The sequence below is a fragment of the Drosophila suzukii genome, chromosome X, assembly GCF_043229965.1.
Source record: "Drosophila suzukii chromosome X, CBGP_Dsuzu_IsoJpt1.0, whole genome shotgun sequence".
Taxonomy (NCBI): domain Eukaryota; kingdom Metazoa; phylum Arthropoda; class Insecta; order Diptera; family Drosophilidae; genus Drosophila; species Drosophila suzukii.
In genome coordinates, this window is record NC_092084.1 from 5,525,643 (window position 1) to 5,544,528 (window position 18,886).

Below are 18,886 nucleotides of genomic sequence, written 5' to 3' on the forward strand. Positions count from 1 at the left end.
GGGAGGGGCTTTTTATTTTCAAATAGTCTTGGGAGGTGCCATCTAAACATTTTGTATACTTTAGAACTTGGATCTTTTTGAAGTTTTCTGAGATTTGAAAATGTAAAATCAGATTTCAACTTAAGTTATACAGACTTTAAAATTTATATATTTATATTAAGAACTAAGTAATTATATTTGTTTATGTAAATACCCCAATCATAGACTTTGTGTTTAATGCCCAAGAATTATTAAAAATGGTTATATCGCCATCAAGAAGAAAGGGAATACTCAGGCCAATTGAGAAAGTGACGATTTAATCGACATTTCTAAGGTTTCGGCCGCAACTTCCTTTGGAGAACTGTACAATCTAAACCAATTAGTTTGGCCGAGATATTAACTCCACAATCTGCCCAATTGAGGGGCTCGAAATATTTCCCTAATTTATCTTCTGAATGAATTCTCGAAAAATGCTTATAAATTTCATCGGGGGCAACTAACGAGGGTCGATATTATGGTCAAACGTCAATATTATTAAATATAAATGCAACGAGAATAACAACACAGTTCCCGATGATGACTGATGAAAAGAGCCGCGGTGGCTGTTGTTTTTTTTTTACTTATATTTATATTTTTTTAATGCGGACGCGACATTGCGTGATGAACAAACGTCGAGCATTTCTCAATGGGATCAACGAAATGGTTTTATAGGGATAGGGGGATGGCTGAGAGCCGAAAACCGAAATGAAATGACATGACGTGTTGTTATTAAGCCGCATAATCAAAACAAAAACAAAAGCCTGAATTTTTATGAATGAGCCAAAGGTTTTGGCCTGGCTGGCCTACTAGAGTCGATCCCGGAATTTTCGACCCAAAAGACCACTCCTCGATCGCAAGGAACAGTGGTAAAAACATAACTAGTAAACTCTTTGAATTAGTTCTTAAAAATGTTAATGATCTGCTTTAACTATTAAAAAAAGCATTTATATATGTTTAAATAAAATGTTGTAAGCTAAATTTTATGTTTATTCAGTGGAGGGAATTTTTGTTAGAATTTCTATATGATGAAAAGATTAAACAGATGAGCTTTTTTAGTAAGAAACACGCTGATCAGATAAAAAATTTGGGTTTTTAATTTCGAAAACCTAATTAAGAGTACGTACAGTTTATGGTAGCTTTATTTTCAAAAATCTTCCTAAATTATATAGATAATTTCGATAGTAAAAAATACACTTGAAATAGGCTCCAACCACTGTGCATCTTTGAAAGGCCCCTTGAATCGACGTCGGCAGCTTCAAGGCGATTAGCGAAAAGCGGTAAATGTTGTGTTAAACCTCAATTAAGTGGCAGCGGGGGCTTGGGTTCTGGGGATCTCGGGATCTGGGGATCTGGAGGGGACCAAATCCAACCAGGTAGACTGGCTCCGCCAACAGGATGTTAAACTCTTTCGGGCAATTTGAATTCGCTTTGACTGACGCCACACGCCAGGGTCAGCTCAGAGGATTTACGATCCCCGGATCCGAATATGAGTCCCAATCCGAACTGCTAAATGATCTCACACAGGCGACGACGAATGGCGCCTAGAAGGAGTCGGTACATGTGTGCGTATTATACCTCTGTATATACCTCTCTGTAGTCCCCCGTTCGAGACCCATACTCATCCTCCCTCCTTACTTTGGACCCCTGTTAAGTGCTTTTTAATTTGTTTGCATTCGAAATCCGAATTCCCTGTGTTCCGCTTTTATCGGGAATCAAGTGAGCTGAGTGCAATTACGACACCTTCAAAAAGCCAACAACCCAGGATGCGAAAAAGAGAGACGGAGGATACTCATCCTCAAGGCACTTAAGCGCATCCCCAGGGGGTTGTTCCGCCCGTCCACCCACTTTTCAGCTACTTTCCACTGCTTTCCACCCGCTTGCCACCCACTTCCCATCGCAATCTGTGGGCGGTGAGTGGCAATGGCTAATTAAAATTACTTTCCAGGGCGACACTCGGAAATTTACGAGGCAGGAGTGGGGCAGTGGGGGAGTGGGGGAGTGTTGGGCAAGCGAGTCGGGGTCGGGGGTCACGTTAATGGTCAGCTGGTCAGTTTCAGCCACTCTTAATGAGCGTCCCCAGTCATTTGCTTGGGAACGAGACCTTCTCGCACCGCCAACTGCGTATTTGTCATTTTTAATGTCTTTTTAAACCACGCGAAAGGTGAACCACACTTGCACCACACTGGGCTTAATGGCAGTCTTGTGGGCTTCAACTATCCCATCCGAACTGGGCTTTTAGCGATGATACCGTTCTGAAGGTTGGTACTCGGTGTTAATTCCCCTAATGGATGGGTGTAGTTATAGTTCTGGAAGGAACTGTTGAGATATAAGGCTTATAAGATTGATTTTCCTATGGGAACTGGGTGTTGACCATGGATATTGTTTTGAAAGTGGGTAGTAGTGGATTATTACTGCAAGATTTCATTATCAAAATAATCTGTGTTGAGATTTTTTGAAGAAATAAACATTATTTCAGGAACTCCGTCAGTTAGAGTATTTATGTGTCGTACTTCCAGTTTTACAATTTCCACCGAGCTCATCTTTAATTAACTTATTTCGCTGCCATGTATTATATTTCGCTTTGTACTCGCTGAACGAGCGGCAAGTGCCGTTAGTTAGACCCCGACAAAATGGCGGACCCAGCTGGAAAATGAAAATACGTCGAATATCCGTGTGATTTTGGGTGATTGTGTGTGCGAGAGAGTGGCGAAAGTCAAGTTGGCTCATTAGCAGGCAAAGGGAATGCCGAAAGATAAATTATTGTCACATTTTTACGGGAATCTCATTAATGGGGTTGTGGCATTCTGACATAAAGAGAGCTGTGACAGATGGGAAAATTACTTGAGATGGATAGGCCTTGGGGAGTTCCAATTAAAATTAGTACACGTGCATTAAATGGCTAATTATATTAAAATCTTGTAAATTTCAAGGACATGTCCTAATAACACAAATGGTCACATTTAGGTATATAAATAATATAGGTTTTTGCATGTATGTAAAAAATGGTCTAAATGATACCCCTATTTTATTAATTATCACACGAAATATTTAAACTTTAATAATTACTTTTTACGTTCAAAACTGTAAGATTACAATCCTAATTCATAACTTGTATACAAAGTTTATATTGGACTAAAAACATTATCTTTTCGCATTTTTAAAATATTGCAAAAAATAACAGTGTTTTTTGTCTAAAATATTTTATATTAAAGGTAATTCTTGCTCTGGCGGTTAAGCGACTTGAATAAGAGCTTGGACGGGAAAATCAAATTGCATAGGCATGCATTCCCGGTCACGTCCTCATTTTCCTGCCTCACCACGATCGTTTGTCAGGTCGTAAATGCTTGGGATATTTCTATGATTAGGTGAGCATATTCCTGGAAGCGTTTGGCGACAGGAACTGGGGACCATACCATACCGATGGCACATAATTCCCGACAATTGCTGCCGTGAAGCCATTTTGAAAAGCCTACCATACATAACCATGTGGTGGCCGGAGCATCCGCCTCCAGGCGCCAAAGACGGCCTCCTCGAGAAGCTCCTGCCCACCGGGAGGAGACCCCTGTACCGACCCCCTTTCACCCCCTCACCCATCACCCCCTGAGACCCATTCACTTGCACATTAGGCAGCAAATTGACATCGATACAAGTCCAAGAAGTAAACCTGAAAAGGCTAGAGAGAGAAAGCACTACCGCGTGCGACAGAGAGGGAAGCGTGCAGCATTAAACTGCTGCCAATTTACTGTTTAAATGCCAAACAAAAAGTGTTAACAAGCGCAAAAATAACAAAAGACACCAACAACAAAGTTCGCTGAGCGAGAGGGCCTCAGGCGATCCATATACGGCCAGGCCCTGGGCCAGAGCGAGACAGGCAGATGCCTTGCAGCAGGCCTCTCGCTCACGGAACCAGTTTAAGGGGGCGTGGCCTGGCCACAGAACAGGGTTGACAGCATCCCATCCATCCATCTTGCCATCCGGCTATCTGTCCATCAGACACAAGAGCAAAGGCAGCAGCTGCCTGGCTGCCATAATCGTGTTGAGTTTCCAGCTACCCTATAAAGTTTATGGCAAGTCATTTCTGGCGCTGAGCACTTACTATCCTTAAGGAACTAGGCTTCCACTGGGGCTACCTCTATGAAAATTGGTACTCAGGCATAATCACTCAAACGCTTTATTATAGTTAGGGATTTAGGGTAATCCGTTTAAAAACACTTCAATAATATTTAAAGTTCTAAGATTGTAAAGAAATATTACTGAAGTTAATAGAAATTTAGAGTTTTACTAACATTATAATCCTAACTATTTCTATAGTATTATAGCTAAAATATTTCTAATAGAGAAATGTAGGTCAATATTAAATTTTTTAGCCCTCACACCCTTAATTTACAATTTAACCCCTAATTGTACTTGAAATAATTTTGTAAATGCCTGAAAATCATGACACTTAACCAACTCACCCCTAAACCTAAATTTAACCCTTAGAGATAACGAAAACGTTTTAGTTATGAAATTTAATGTTCAAAAAATTATATTCGGTCCTTTAGTTTTTTAAAAATATTTTATTGGAGTCGAAGTTTTTGTACTAAGCCCTTCTTTATAAATGTACGCTTTGTTTTGGTAATTAAATTGTAATTTAGAAGGTGAGTTAGCTATGATTACTTTGAAATGGATGTTACTTTGAATAACGAAGTCCACCACTTGCCATAAAAATAACCGTTAGACGTGCGGCCATTGCCGGGGCGAAAGTCACCACACTGGCACACTCGAGGTCCGTTGATTGAAGCCTAATGAATGTCAATTGCTGCCAATTACGACCAATAAATGCGGGCAATAAACGTGGGCAGCAGTGAGTGCGAGCGAGAGGTGTTGGCGGGGCGAAAGAGAGGGAAACCCACCACACCTTGACTGGGCCAAGTCAGTGGGCGAGAAAGAGACGACGACAGGTGGCAGCTGATGAAAAGCAGTGGCTCAACTGGTTTTTGCTGTCTGTTGTTGCTGTTGCCGTTGCTGCCGCTGTTGTTGCTGCTGCTGTTGCTGCTGGCAGTTGCTGTTGCTGCCAGCAAGTTTCAGTTTCGGTCGAAAGCCAAAGGCGAGCGGTTGTTGCTCCGCTTTGAAACATCAAACAGTGCGCGCACACCAGCAACATTTGCGTTAAAAGTCAACTTGAGTTTAGAAAAGTCAGACAGAAAGCAAAAACTAATAGAAACGATAGAACGGCTTGAAAAACAAGTAATCAATCCAGTGACTGCAGCAACATTTTAACTAAAAAAAAATAGTGCTACAAACTCGCGATTCCTACACTCGTGTTTGTTTTTTTGGGTGCTAAGTGCAGGTGCAGCAGCAGCAGCGTCGTCGGCTGAGACCACACATGACCACAATGCCACCGGAAATGTCCGCAACAACGGCAGCTCCCGTTGGCAGTGCACCGAGTGCCACCGCTCACCATCCCGCTGCCGTCGGCGGCGGCATGCCGCGTCCAGCCTCTCCGGCCGTCGGCAGCAACACGACGGCGACGGCGACGACGGCCACGCGATCCCGCTTCATGATCACCGATATCTTGGCCGGAGCGGCGGCCGCATCGGCGGCGGCAGCAGCAGCAGCGGCCCTGGCGGCCGCCTCCTCTGGTGGGCGTGGCAGCCCGTCGGAAGCGGAGCGCGACCTGGTCGCCCAGCATCACCATCATTCGCAACATCCGCAACATCATCACCAGCAGCAACAGCAGCAGCAGCAGCAACACCAACAGCAGCAGCAACATCAGCAGGCTGCTCTGCAGCAATACATCGTGCAACAGCAGCAATTGCTGCGTTTCGAGCGTGAAAGAGAAAGGGAGCGAGAGCGGGAGCGGGAACATTATAGGGAACGGCACTCGCCACCTGGTGGCAATCCCTATGCCCACCACCCCATGCCGCCCCACCTGCTCGCCCACTTTCCGCCCGCCCACTATGCTGTCCTGCAGCAGCAGCAGCAGCAGCAACAACAGCAACAACAGCAGCAACATCCCCACCCACATCACTTGCAGCTGGAAAGGGAGCGATTGGAGGCACTGCATCGACATGGCCACGGGTTGCCCGGTGATCCTGGCCAGCATTTGAGCCACCTGACCCACCTGAACCACCAGCAGCATCATTCGCATCTGCATCATCCCATACACGATGAGCGGTCTCGATCGCCACTCATGTTGCAGCAATTGGGCAGTGCCAGCAGCAACAATAACAACAGTAGCAGTGCTACCAACAACAACAACAACAACAACAGTGGCAGTGCTAATATCAACCTCAACAGCGGCAACAGCAGCAGCAACAACAACAACAATGGCAGTGGCAACGGCAACATGTTGCTCGGAGGAGCCGGCAGCAGCATCAGCGGCGATCAGGCCAGCACAATCGACGACAGCGACAGCGATGATTGCGGTAAGTCGGAAATATATATGGGATATATAAAAATATGTGATTGAGGGTGATACTTAGCGTACTACCACTTGAGAACAGTTACAGAACTTATTGGTTGTAAATAGTCTTGATTAGAAAAAGTGAGGGATCAATATCTTTGGAAATAGATTGATAAATCATATATAATTCTAAAGTATTTAAGTTAGGATTGGTAAAGTACAGAAGATATAATATTATAGTATTGTTATTATGCTCTATTGTCATAGTTAAAGTTACTACTATTTATTATGTTCCTTAAAATTAAACATATATTTAATCTAGTATGGCTTTGTTTCCAATACGATTCGGTTGCTATTAATTTGGGAGCCAGAGGGAAAACTGGTGTTAATACATTTAAGGCAATACCAAAACCAATTTACACCTTTCCACCTGACCCCTGACTTCGCACCACTTTAAATTTACGATTTTTCCCCGCGACCGAGATATATCATATATTGAGTGCTAAGCGTGGTTGTTTTTGTTTTTGTCCGTGTTTTTGTTGTGGCTGTTGGCTAATAGATAACGGCCAACAACAACCGCAGCAACAACCACCATAAATTGTGAGGCTCGAATGGGGAAAATGCCAGCATTGGGTTGATAGGCTGGGTTGAAGACTCGAAAACTACAGGTGAGTCTGGGTCTCTGAGGCAGGTGTCTTTGGGTCTCTCTCTCTCCGTCTCTGGTTTTATTTTTCTCAGTCCCCCCTGTTTCTTGGCCAGATAGATTAGCCAAGTGTTCAGCTTATTTCCCAGTCGAAACTGTCAACGGAATACCCTTGACAGCCACGCCCCGCGTCCCTCCCTCGTTTTGCATGCAACAATTTAATTGATTTCGTTGCCAGCTTTAATTTAACTTTTTTCTCTCGTTAAGTGCTTTTAAACGTTATGCAAATTATGACAAATTACTATTAAATAGCCGTAATCGTGCGTTTGCAATTGATTTGCTGCAATATAATTTAGAAAGGCCAAGAATATATGTATTTATTTTGAAGAGCATGGAAATCGGAAAAAAGGCTGTTGAAATGTTGGTTTTTACAGCAATAATTTGTTTGGCTACGTTCAAAAAAATCAAATAAAGCTAGGCTACATATTTACATATATAAAATGCTACATTTATTAAATTAGTGTGCCTTAAAAACGCTGACTAATTTCAGTTATTTTAATAATTGCTTGATCTCTACTAAACCTTTTTTTTAAATAATTATTTATAAGCCCCTGACCAATTTTCTTTCAATCAAAGCTTCCCCAATTTCATGGACAATTTTCACATTTATGTTTTTTTGACTTGTGCCAAAATCAATTAACAAATTAAACTATAACCAAAAAGCGGGGATTTCTCCCTCCAAGTGACCCCCTTCTGTTTTGACTTCCCGCTGTCAATTTTTCCAAACGAAATTGCCTTGATTTGAGCCACAAGCCAAGCTGTGTGCCACACACACGCAAATGAATAAAAATAAAACTGAAGAAATCAAAATCAAAATCAAAATTAAATTTAATCTGCTGGCTGGGCAGTCGAGCAACCCACACACAGTCTCGACAAAAAAAAAACACCCATTGACATACTCGCTTTCTCTGTCCCTCTCCTTTGCCCACGCTGAGAAAAACACCAAAAAAACTGAGAGATACCTCGAGAAAAGGAAGGCTACTCTGAAACACCGAAGGTTCTGATACCCTGGACTTTAAATTACATACATTTCTAATCAATTGCTGATTAAGGTGTGAAAAAAGGAGAAATTTCTAACACCAAGTATAGATTAGATTTTCATATTTCAAATCGAGTGTATATTATATTTATAGAAACAGTCGGATCCTTATCAAATTAAAGAAAACTATAAATACATTTATCTTAATGATATATATATTTTCAAGTTTAGAAGCTTATATATTTTCTTATATTTATTTTTTAATGAATTCAAAGGGTAACATTATACCTTTGAGAGGAAACAATCCTTATAAAATGTAAGCAAAGTATATATAGATTGGTCGTACTGATATATTGTTTAAACACTTAGAAGCTTACATATTTTTTTAGAATTATTTATTTATAAAATAAATAAACAAAATATAAACTTAGAGGGGAAATAGATGAAAATAGCTTTATCTACAGCGAAAGAGAAGGATATATGAATAAGTTCAACACTCGCGTGTCACTTGAGACGCGTGCGAGCGACAGTTGTTGCTTTTTCTTCTTCTCTTTCTTCATCTCGTCCCCTCCTTCACCCCATTCCTTATCTTTCCACTCCTTTTGCCCCTTTTCTTACACATCTTGGCCTTTTTACGAGGCTCAAACGGCGATCCTGGCTGGCACCGCGTTTGAAATTGACCCAAAAGCTTGTTCCCTGCCCATCGAACCGTACACTAATCGAAAAAAGGAGGGGGTTCGAAAAATAATCAGCGGATCGGGATCAGAGGGGGGAAACTCCTGCCGCTTCAATGCCTCCAACGAGTGCTAAAAAATCGAAAAACAAGAGTTTCAATATTGAAATTGATATTTTCGGGCATCATCTTTCACATATTTCGGTATTTGAGGAATGCCAGACTTTTGCTTTGGCTTCCAAGATCACATACGTCTACTAATGTTGGTTTATATGGCCCAAAGCAGGGCAGACAAAGCTCATCCACTTAATCCACATAATTTTTAATGGATATCCACGAAAAATTCACGTGCGCCACGAAAAACGCCAAAGCGAACCAAGTTCGTTGCCCAAGTCTTTTGTTTCTATTTTGCGGTCTACTTCTGCTTTTGGCTTCGCTTCTTATTTTTGTATTATTTAACTTTTGATTGATATGGCGAATTCCCTAGCCGAGGTGTTTTAGTGCTATATAATGGGTATTATAGCATTTGAGGAGGCAATATAAATGGCTTGTTGGTTTATGACAAACCATTTATGTACTATAATCAGTTCGATGTCTTTCTATAATATTTTCAACATTATTCTGTTCCAAAATATTCCCAAAAACTACCAGCAGAGCATTTAATGCTTCGTTGTTTATTTTCCAACATAATTTTCCACCCATTTTCCGTGAAGGAAATGTTAAATCGCAGACCCAAGAGCCACAATAATAATTACAAATTATAATGCAGGTAACACGAAAAGCCAACAACCGTTATGTAAGCGCACTCGCTTCTCATGTTGCTGCTGCACTTGCAACGTTTGCTGCTGATGTTGCTGTTGTTACCAGACTGCACTAAACGCCAACATTATCAAAATGTTGATAAACGTTTAGCGAATAAATGGGGGAGAAGGGCGGTGAAGGGGGAGCTTAAAAAGGGGGTCTAAAAGAACGCTGCTTTTATTCTTTAATTAAAATGCAAAAAGGCCAATTGCAAATGTGTTGCTGCTGCTGCTGCTGCTGCTGCTGCTTCTTCCCATGGTTACTGCCGTTGCGCAATTAAAATGCAAACACAAGAAATACCAACTTGAAAAAATGAAAGAGACAGCAGCATACAAAGAGACAGAGAGGGGGAGATAGGCGCTGCACACTTAAGCATGTTTAATACAGTTTAGCCACAAGCACTTAATTACAAATGCGAATGTAAAAACTGCATAGGGGTTTTCCAAGGGGGTGAGATACTATCTAAAAACCAGGGGGAAGAAAGACAGCCAGCCAGAGAGAGAGGGGGCGACTGGCAGAAGAAAGAGGGGCACTACAAGCTCTGCAAGTGTGGAACAGAAATTGCGGAAATGCCTCGAAAGCCAAACTTCTTCGGGGAACGGTTGTTAATGCATTTCAAAAAAGCGGGGCTGCGGAGTGGGAGTTGCCCAGGAGAAAGAGGAAGCCAGAAGCCAGAAGGCGGAAGACGGGGGCGTGGCCGGCTCCAGAAAGTGCCTCAGTTATTAGTGGAGCATTCAACAAAGTAAAACAGATTTCTGAAAGATTTTCAAGCTCAAGTGAGTTCGAAATGCACAGGGAGAATAGCGCTTTGCTTTGGTATAACATTTGTATAACTTAAAAAATGAAAGAAAATATTTCTACTTGCTAAAAGCGTAATGAATGTAATGTTAATACTATTTTTTAAAGAACAGTTTAAATTTTCTTAACACACTTTAATAATTATTATGCTTGGTTTTGAAAAATGTTTAAATTTCTTTATAGTTCATTTTGGCTTACCATGATATATTGCATTTCAATAAACACTTAGTTAGGCAGATGCCTATAGGCCAACAAAGAACTGGCCGGGGTTGCATTCCGGTTGCCATCCTTTAGCGGCAATCTTCACTGTGCACATCCATCAAAGTAATGCTGATAATTGTTTGTTGTTGTTGTTGTAATTTGTGCTCATAAACTGTTTAATTGCAAATTAGCAGAAGGTAGCCGCAGCAGCAGCGGCAACAACAATGTTGCCACATGCACATGTTGCTGCTGCTCTTGCGGAGTTGCAACAGTTGCTGCTGCTGCAGTTGATCTTGTTGCATGTTGGCCGGCCATAAAAGAACAAAAAAGCGCGTAAATGTTGCAGAAAATTGCAAATATATGAGAGATGTCAGGGGGATATTGCAAAAAAAGGGGTCTCAGAACAATAGACATCTTGTATCTGAAAATTAAATGCACAGGGCGAAATAGTCTAAAGATATAATATGATGGTATAATATGATTAAAAGTATACCAGCTAAACAAAACAAACTTTTTTAAAAATGTTTGAGTATCAAGTATACCAAATTGATAATCCTTTTTAGGGGTATTTAGAGTTTATTCCAAGGAGAAAGCCATAGCAACATATATGCTTGTATACATTTTTATAGGTATTCATTTTTTATTAAAATTGGTTCTTAAATAGTTTTCTTCTCCTATTTATTTCCAGGCGGCAAGGACGACGACGGCGACGACAGCCTGAAGAACGGCAGCTCGGCGAACGGCGACTCCTCGTCGCATTTGAGCCTGAGCCTGAGCAAGAAGCAGCGGAAGGCGCGTACCGCCTTCACCGACCATCAGCTGCAGACGCTGGAGAAGTCCTTCGAGCGGCAGAAGTACCTCAGTGTCCAGGATCGCATGGAGCTGGCCAACAAGCTGGAGCTGAGCGACTGCCAGGTGAAGACCTGGTACCAGAATCGCAGGTGAGCGGCTCGCTTTGTGGTTTAATGGGGATTGCTGGGTGGGGTTTTTCGGGGGATTTATCGGGGGCGGGGGTGCCTTGAGTGGCCGGTAATCAGCGCCTTTAATGCGTTGCGCCCATTTCTTCGCGCAGTTTTCCAATAAAAATCCTCTTAATGGCTGCTTTTCCTCTTCTTATTTTTTTTTTTTACCTTTTTCTCCTGCATTCATCACCTTATCGCTGCTTGTGTTTTTTTATGCTGATTGCTTAATTTGCTGCATTTTGCGCTGCAAGTCGTTAAAACGAAGATTCTGCTCAATAAATGAGCCGTCCGCTTTTTCACCATTTTTTTTGTCAGTGCAAGTTTGTTGCCTAAGTCTTTCGTTTCGATTGCCGCCTTATTACGTTCGATCGCGTTTTATTTTCGTTTTTAATTATTGCCCAATGACTTGTCACAATTTCGAGCACAGAATGCTTACCACAACAATTGGGAATTGTGAATTGGGAGATGAGGAGCAGCAGGCCAACATCTTGCGTAGCTGACGGCGCAAAACGCTACCGGATATGACTGATGGCTGTGTGAATTCTCCAAGGGGGTAGCGGGCTTAAATTATTTTTTTATACATTTTTATTGTAGTTTTATACGTGAAATATATGTAGCAGGGGTCTATACACATGTATTCTTATATCTCTTCGGGTGAAAATACGATGTTAAAGCACATCCGGTATCAGTCAGAGGTTGCACAAGTTGTAGACATAATTTAAATATATATAAATTTAGTGATATATTTTTATTTTATTTTTGTACCTAAATGAAAATTGAATTTTTGTGTTAAATGGAAACATGTTTTTTAAGACTTTTGTTATATCCTTTAACTCTGACTGGTAACCATTTGTTATTTATCCCTGGATAAATATTGCAGATAAGAGTTCCTTGTTTCAATTCCTAATCCAATTTCACCTCCCAGAGGCAGGCAGAAATTCAATGAATATTTGGAAAAACAAACAGAAACCTTAGGCTGTCATAACCTCGCCCAAAGTCAACTCATGATATCTCCCATTAGGCCAAAACACTTCACAGCTGCTGCTCTATCCGCACGATGAATGGGCAAAAATTGTAAAAAATATACGACCCCGACCTGGTTCTAGTTTTAGTTTCGGTCGAGGTCCTGGCGCCTCGAACAAATAAAGGATTTGCCAAAAAAGAAGGGCGGGTCGCTGCCAATTAGGCCTGAGTTTTCGGTTTTCAGTTTTCGGCTTAGAGTATTTCCAATTTCTTTTTTTCTTTCTTGTTTTTTTCGGTGGGCTGGCACAAGATTAATGACAAAACAATTAAGTGCGAAATATAAACAGTCGGGGCGGAATCCTTGAGGCCGCACGGCGGGATATTGTGGGATGAGAGGCCTCCAGTGACTCGGCACTACTGTGCCATGATTAATCGAGAGGACGAACTACTCATCGAGGATGAGGACTCGAACTTCATGGCTTCCTCAAAACTCTCTTGAAAAAAGATAAATCAAACTATAAACTACACGATTTTATAAGCTTGTATAAATTTAAATGTTGTGTTACAAGGTTTGAAGAGTTAGTTATATGTATACCTTTCATAATACCCGACACATTTTGAAAGGCTTCACAATTAGAGGGAAGTTTTATTTTATAAAGCCACTCTTTGGCTACACAATTCCCTAAAATGTTATCTATTCCCCAGTAAATTTTAATATTATTTCTGTTTTTATAATTTCAGAACCAAATGGAAGCGTCAGACGGCGGTGGGACTGGAATTGCTCGCCGAGGCGGGCAACTATGCCGCCTTCCAGCGGCTGTACGGCGGTGCCACGCCCTATTTGAGCGCCTGGCCGTACGCGGCCGCCGCTGCCGCCCAATCGCCCCACGGCGCCCCGCCCTCGGCGATCGACATCTATTACCGCCAGGCGGCCGCCGCCGCCGCCCTGCAGAAGCCCGCCCTGCCCGCCTCGTACCGCATGTATCCAACGAGTATGCCGCCGGGCATGGCGCTGCCCGGAATGCCCGCTCCCCCGCCCCCCGGCTCCTCGCCCATGCTGAGCGGCTACTATGCCGCTGCGGCGGCAGCAGCCGCTTCCGCTGGCGCCCAACAGCAGCAGCAGCAGCAGCAACAACCTCCGGTGGCGTCCCGCTCGCCAGCGACCAGCCAGAGCGCCAATAGCGAAGCGGACTGCGAGCGGACCAGCAGCAGCAGTCGCCAGCGATTGATCACGCCCAGTCCGCCCCTGAATCCGGGCAGTCCGCCGCACCGGGAGCGGCTCAACGAGGAGGAGGGGGAGCGGGATGAGGAGCGCGAGAGGGAGCGGGAACGAGACGAGGAGGACGACGAGGAACTGGCCCTGGAGGTCTGAGGATCCCCGAGAGAAATCCCTCCCCCAAAAGCTGGATCTCACAAATTTATCTAAAGCAGCGGTGGGCAGCAGAGATACGATTTTTTCTGACTCTACCCGCATATCTGCCGCCACACGCACAGTATACAACAGTGGTGTGAACCGCTGGTCTAACATAATAATCTAGTGGGTGGTGTTTATTCAAGAACTATGAAATATGGTGGACTACTTTTGGCTAAAGATGAAGTTTACAATTTTTGTATAAATAGTAAAATATAAAATAAAATCAACGCATAGACATTGGGCTTGGGACTTTCAGACACGTACAGCTGGGTTCAAAATAATAGCAGTCAAATGATATTTTCCTAAATAGATAACATTCCCCGCATTAAAAATGCCATGATCATCTGCATGATTTTCAAAAAACCTATTTTGCTATGATGAAAGTCACAAATATTTCTAAAAATATACTTTATTAAAATATTCAAATTCTACTTGCTTATATTATTTTAAACGCAGTCGTAGGTTACTTGAGAGCACCTTGCCACTAAAAATGTATTTAGTTTGTGGTAAAAATAGTTCATCCTAACATACATTTCAAAATTGTATAAAGAAACCCCCAAAAAAGAAGAAGTAACAGTATTAGACACTCCCCATGTTCATCTGTCTCTTGGAATCGCCCCCAGTAATTGTGAAGAAAAACATAAAGTACATCTATACATAAACCTTTTTTTTTCTATATTTAATTAAACCTAGCTTAGATGAAATTTTGTAAATTTTTGTAAATGATTTTTGTACATACGCAGCAGACCAACAACATAAGCAACACGATTTTTTTTTTCCAAACAATATTTTTTTTACAACTTTTTTTTTGTGCCTAGTCTTAAGACGTCTATTGTGTGTAGTAATAATAAAGCGATGAAAAAAAGAGCAATCCAGAAATGGCCTTTGTCTTGTGCAGCTGACGGACTCGCCGAGGGCTGAAGGACCTTTCTGCGATCCTGAGCCTAATGCGAGCTGACACACGAGCCGAAAAGTCGCAGTCGAAATCTCAAGGGGTCGAACGCAACTCGATAGGGGCACTCGAGGAACTGTTGCATTTTGGCCTGGGAAGCGGCCACTAAACTGCTCACTTAGAAATTGTTAACATTTGCCAAGGGTTCTGCTCCTGTTCCCGGTCGTCGTCGTCGTCCTTCCTGCCAAGAAGTGAGCCCCACACCACCGCCAATCGCAATTCCGCTTCCGATTCCGCAAAGACGCCGCTCGCCGCTCGAGTGTCGAAACGTTTCTAATTGACTTGCCGGGAACGGATCCACCCTGCATGGAAATCAGCACTCTAGAGATGGCAGCGTGAGGGTAAAATATGATTTTGTAGAACATTTTTAGTTTTTCCTTGTTTTTACAGAAAATATTAGGAGTAAGTAATATGTACATATACTATACTCAACAAAAAATGGCTTATAATTGTAAAATAAAGTTTTACTTATGTAAATGTAACATTAATGCAATTTACAACTGACCACGTCATCGATAATGTTGATAAAAAAATCATCTCCCCAGTGGGATCTTATAATTCCCAAATGGTTCTGGCCAAACATTCATGACCTAGGTCGTATATAAATGTAATATTAATGCAATTTACAACTGACCACGTCATCGATAATGTTGATGAAGAAATCATCTCCTCAGTGGGATCTTATAATTCTCAATTGGTTCTAGCCAAACATTCATGACCTAGGTTATGAAGCTACGGTGGCTGAGGAATCAGTAGACCGGAAGTGTTGTTGAATGGGTTGGTGCTAGTGAAGTGATTTCAGGAGAATGTTGGGGATGTCATCATGCTGAAAGTCGACTCCAGGATGCAGTGCATCGATAACCTATCCAGGTACGTACTTTGTTAGGTATTAAACACCATTATTGCGCTTTAAGATATGCTAAGCATATTATTTAAAAACTACCCATCCTAAAATCCTTAAAATAAATTAAACACATATCCTGGCAACTTTCGAAACTCTTCTCTCCTCAATATTACAACCAAAATGCCATCTCTAGCTGGTGGAAGGACCTACCCCGTCGCTGTTTGTTTTGCCTGTTTACATGCCGCTTGCCATTTTCGCTACTTTTATGACAATTTCAATTTCTGCACAGCGCCGCCTTGGTTAATGTTTTAATTTATGGGGTTGCGGCTAAGCGAATTCAATTTGCGCTGCCTTCGAGTGGCGCACACAACCCCTTACAAAATATCCTTACTCCTTCCCCATACCGATTTCGATTCCGATTCTGATTCCTGACCCTGATCCCGATCCCGATTCCCAACGAAACTCGCATCAATGTCGACTTTGCGACTTTGGGACTCTGCGTGAAGTGGCTGCGTCGTCATCCAAGTCAAGTGTCGATGGGTTCTTTTTTTTTCTTTCGGAAGGGATTTGTGCGTAGAGACGGCCATCCATCCCATCGAAGCGTCTGCATAACGCCTCTGTAACAAATTGATTATTCGCTGCTGCGGTTTGAATACAATTTGGTTTTTTTCGCATCGATTTGAAATATTTTATGAGTGCCCGAGAGCGACGAGGACGAGTACTTATAAATTTATGAGTGGCCCGTCAAATCGTCAGACCGTGCGAAAGTTTTCACTGAGAACGCGGCCAGGACTTTTGGGCCAGTGGGAGGCTAGAATATGATGGTGATGGAAATTTGCATATTTTTGTTGTCATCTCACAGTTCATTGGGCAAACAAAGTGGCTCCAAAGCGCCCCCAAGCTAATCCCACAAAATGGAGTTGACTCGGGCGGAAATTGGGGCTATCAAAACATTGTTAGTTATGCAAACCCCATTTCTTATTTGGGGGTGTTTAAGGAAATTAAAATGCTATTTGCTAGCCAAAAGATAAAGCCTTACATTTGTAAATTGCTATTAAATAGCTAACCGATGTTCTTGGATGTTACAGTTCTAGAACGTTTATGCCGAATATCGTGGGGCATTCCTGTAAACATAATGTTATATTATGACGTTATTGAGACTTTTTAAACTATTTTTAGTGTTTTTGGAAAGCTGCTAAGAACAATAAAAATTCAAACTAACTAAAATAAGTTTAGCATAAAATAAATATTTATGTGCTTCCTTGAAATGATAATATTTCCCCTTGAGGGCTTACATTTTCGCCCCATTTACCCACAACAATCACAACAACATCAATTTAAATGGTGATGCAACTCGTTGGGTAATTCTTTTTCAATTCAGGGTTAATGTGCCCGATACGCGATCTGTTAGAATTCACAATATCACGAATTTAAATAGCTCACTTTGATTTTATCACTCACTTCCATGATTTGCGTCCATTGTGCGACGCCATTTGTCGCATTTGGCGAGTTTGTGTCTTTTGTGCATCCGAGCTGACAAAGTGCTTTCACACCGGAAGCAATTGCAATGCGTTTGCCGTCGTCCTTGCCGCCGAACCACCCCACCACTACCGCCCAACCACCCACTCCCCACCACCCAACTTTCCCCAGTTAATTGACAACTTTTTGGACAGGGTGCGCCTTTAGTTCGCCCGGTTTTTTAGCCATCCCATCCGCCAGCGACTTCTTTGTGAGGCTAATTTGTCACAGGATGCTAGGATGATGTCAGGATATTAGGATGTGAGGATGTGAGGATGTGAGGATGCCAGGATGCTGGGATTAGGGATGGAGCAGGCGATGCTGCTTCATTACACAGGCGATTTGTTGCGCACAAAGCGAGCGTGGAATCTATGGGAATATAGTATGTACTACCTACACTTAGCCAAAAAATCAAATTTAACTTTATTTTGTGAGCCAGCTCAACTTCATTTAAATATTTACTAATTATTTTAAATAATTAACAAATTCAAAGTCTTATGAAGAAATATTTCTTCATTACTTACTTATAACTAGTACTATATAAATCTAGCACTTAAAAATCACCAATAAATGTTAAATTTAAGATTTTTCAATTGAAAAGCAAACAAAAATTACTCTTGTCTTGAATATTTAGTGCTCAAAATTAATCATAACTTATTTTTCTCACTGTACCCATAGAGAATCACCAAGGGTTGAGAGTGTGCGATTTTTGGAGCTTCCGTTATCAATAAATTTGTGCGCTTAAATGCGTGTGTTTATCGAATTAGATGCCGGAGGTCAGGAAGTCAATGGAGATTTATGGTCTGCAAGGTTGTGTCAATGCCGAGATATATGTACTTCTTCAGCGGTTGCCCCGATGCCTTTAAATTACTGTAAATGGGCTCCGTGGCGCCAGGGATCAGAAAAATCGATTTGTCGGTCGTCGCCGCCAGTTAAACGCTGCCAATTTGCCGCACTGCCCTCTGGAGTTCCAAAGCTCCTTTTTGATGGACCAGATCTGGAACCTGGAATCTGGGCATCATCATCAACCTCAAACTGAACATGGACCCACTGGCGGCTACTGGTTTTGAACCTGCCACTGAAAAACCGAAGCCAACTGAAGCCGCCGGCCCAATTTGCATGCGTTCGATTTGCAATTCGCTCTGCAATTGCATTTGCGGTTTTCGGTTTTTCAATCAATTCTAACTGTGCAAACTGCAAAGGCAATCATCAGTCTGCGCATGGGATTTACGGGGCCTAGATCCACTGAACTGGGGAGATATCCTGGAAAAATGAGGAAAAATCAAAGATACTTTGGATAACAGAGATATTTGGTATTCCTTTTCAGCCAATAAAATGAGATACAAAAAATTAATTTTTTAAAATATTTTTACTCAATACTTTATCTTTATAAATTATGTAAGTTGATCGAAAGTTTACTACATTGTCATTGGTTGTCAGCTTAACTTAATATTCTTTCTTTAATATTCAACATTATATTACTTGGTTTTTCTATAAGAACTCGGCTCTTTCAACGGTATTTTCTTGTCTACTGGACCCAGTTGGGTATACCTTTCTCCAGGGTATCCAAAACTTCATTCCTTCGCCTTCGTGGGGCACACGCCAATGTCAAAAGGTTCTCACAGCCGAGCGACGGCGATGATGATGATGATGCGATGATGATGGCTGAAAA

At 41.9% G+C, this 18,886-nt stretch overlaps 1 protein-coding gene and 1 long non-coding RNA gene across 2 annotated transcripts; both read left to right on the forward strand.

Annotated features, from left to right (window-relative positions):
- The first annotated feature begins 5,066 nt into the window (after positions 1-5,066).
- B-H2 (homeobox protein BarH2) lies at positions 5,067-14,142 on the forward strand. Its single transcript, XM_036820698.3, has 3 exons — positions 5,067-6,428; positions 11,250-11,502; positions 13,228-14,142. Exons 1-3 carry the CDS (start codon positions 5,387-5,389, stop codon positions 13,856-13,858), a joined length of 1,926 nt encoding a protein of 641 aa, XP_036676593.2. The 5' UTR covers positions 5,067-5,386; the 3' UTR covers positions 13,859-14,142.
- Positions 14,143-15,434: 1,292 nt separating this feature from the next.
- Positions 15,435-18,552, forward strand: LOC139353376 (uncharacterized). The gene is made up of 3 exons (XR_011604618.1): positions 15,435-15,722; positions 17,370-17,596; positions 17,893-18,552. It is a non-coding gene; the product is annotated as an uncharacterized lncRNA (long non-coding RNA).
- The last annotated feature ends 334 nt before the right edge of the window (positions 18,553-18,886 follow it).

Excerpts from the sequence above, each read along its gene's own strand:
- B-H2 (XM_036820698.3), top strand. The coding sequence starts at position 5,387 with ATGACCACAATGCCACCGGAAATGTCCGCAACAACGGCAGCTCCCGTT. Across the intron at positions 6,429-11,249 it reads CAGCGACAGCGATGATTGCG|GCGGCAAGGACGACGACGGC; the intron begins GTAAGTCGGAAA and ends ATTTATTTCCAG. Across the intron at positions 11,503-13,227 it reads ACCTGGTACCAGAATCGCAG|AACCAAATGGAAGCGTCAGA; the intron begins GTGAGCGGCTCG and ends TTATAATTTCAG.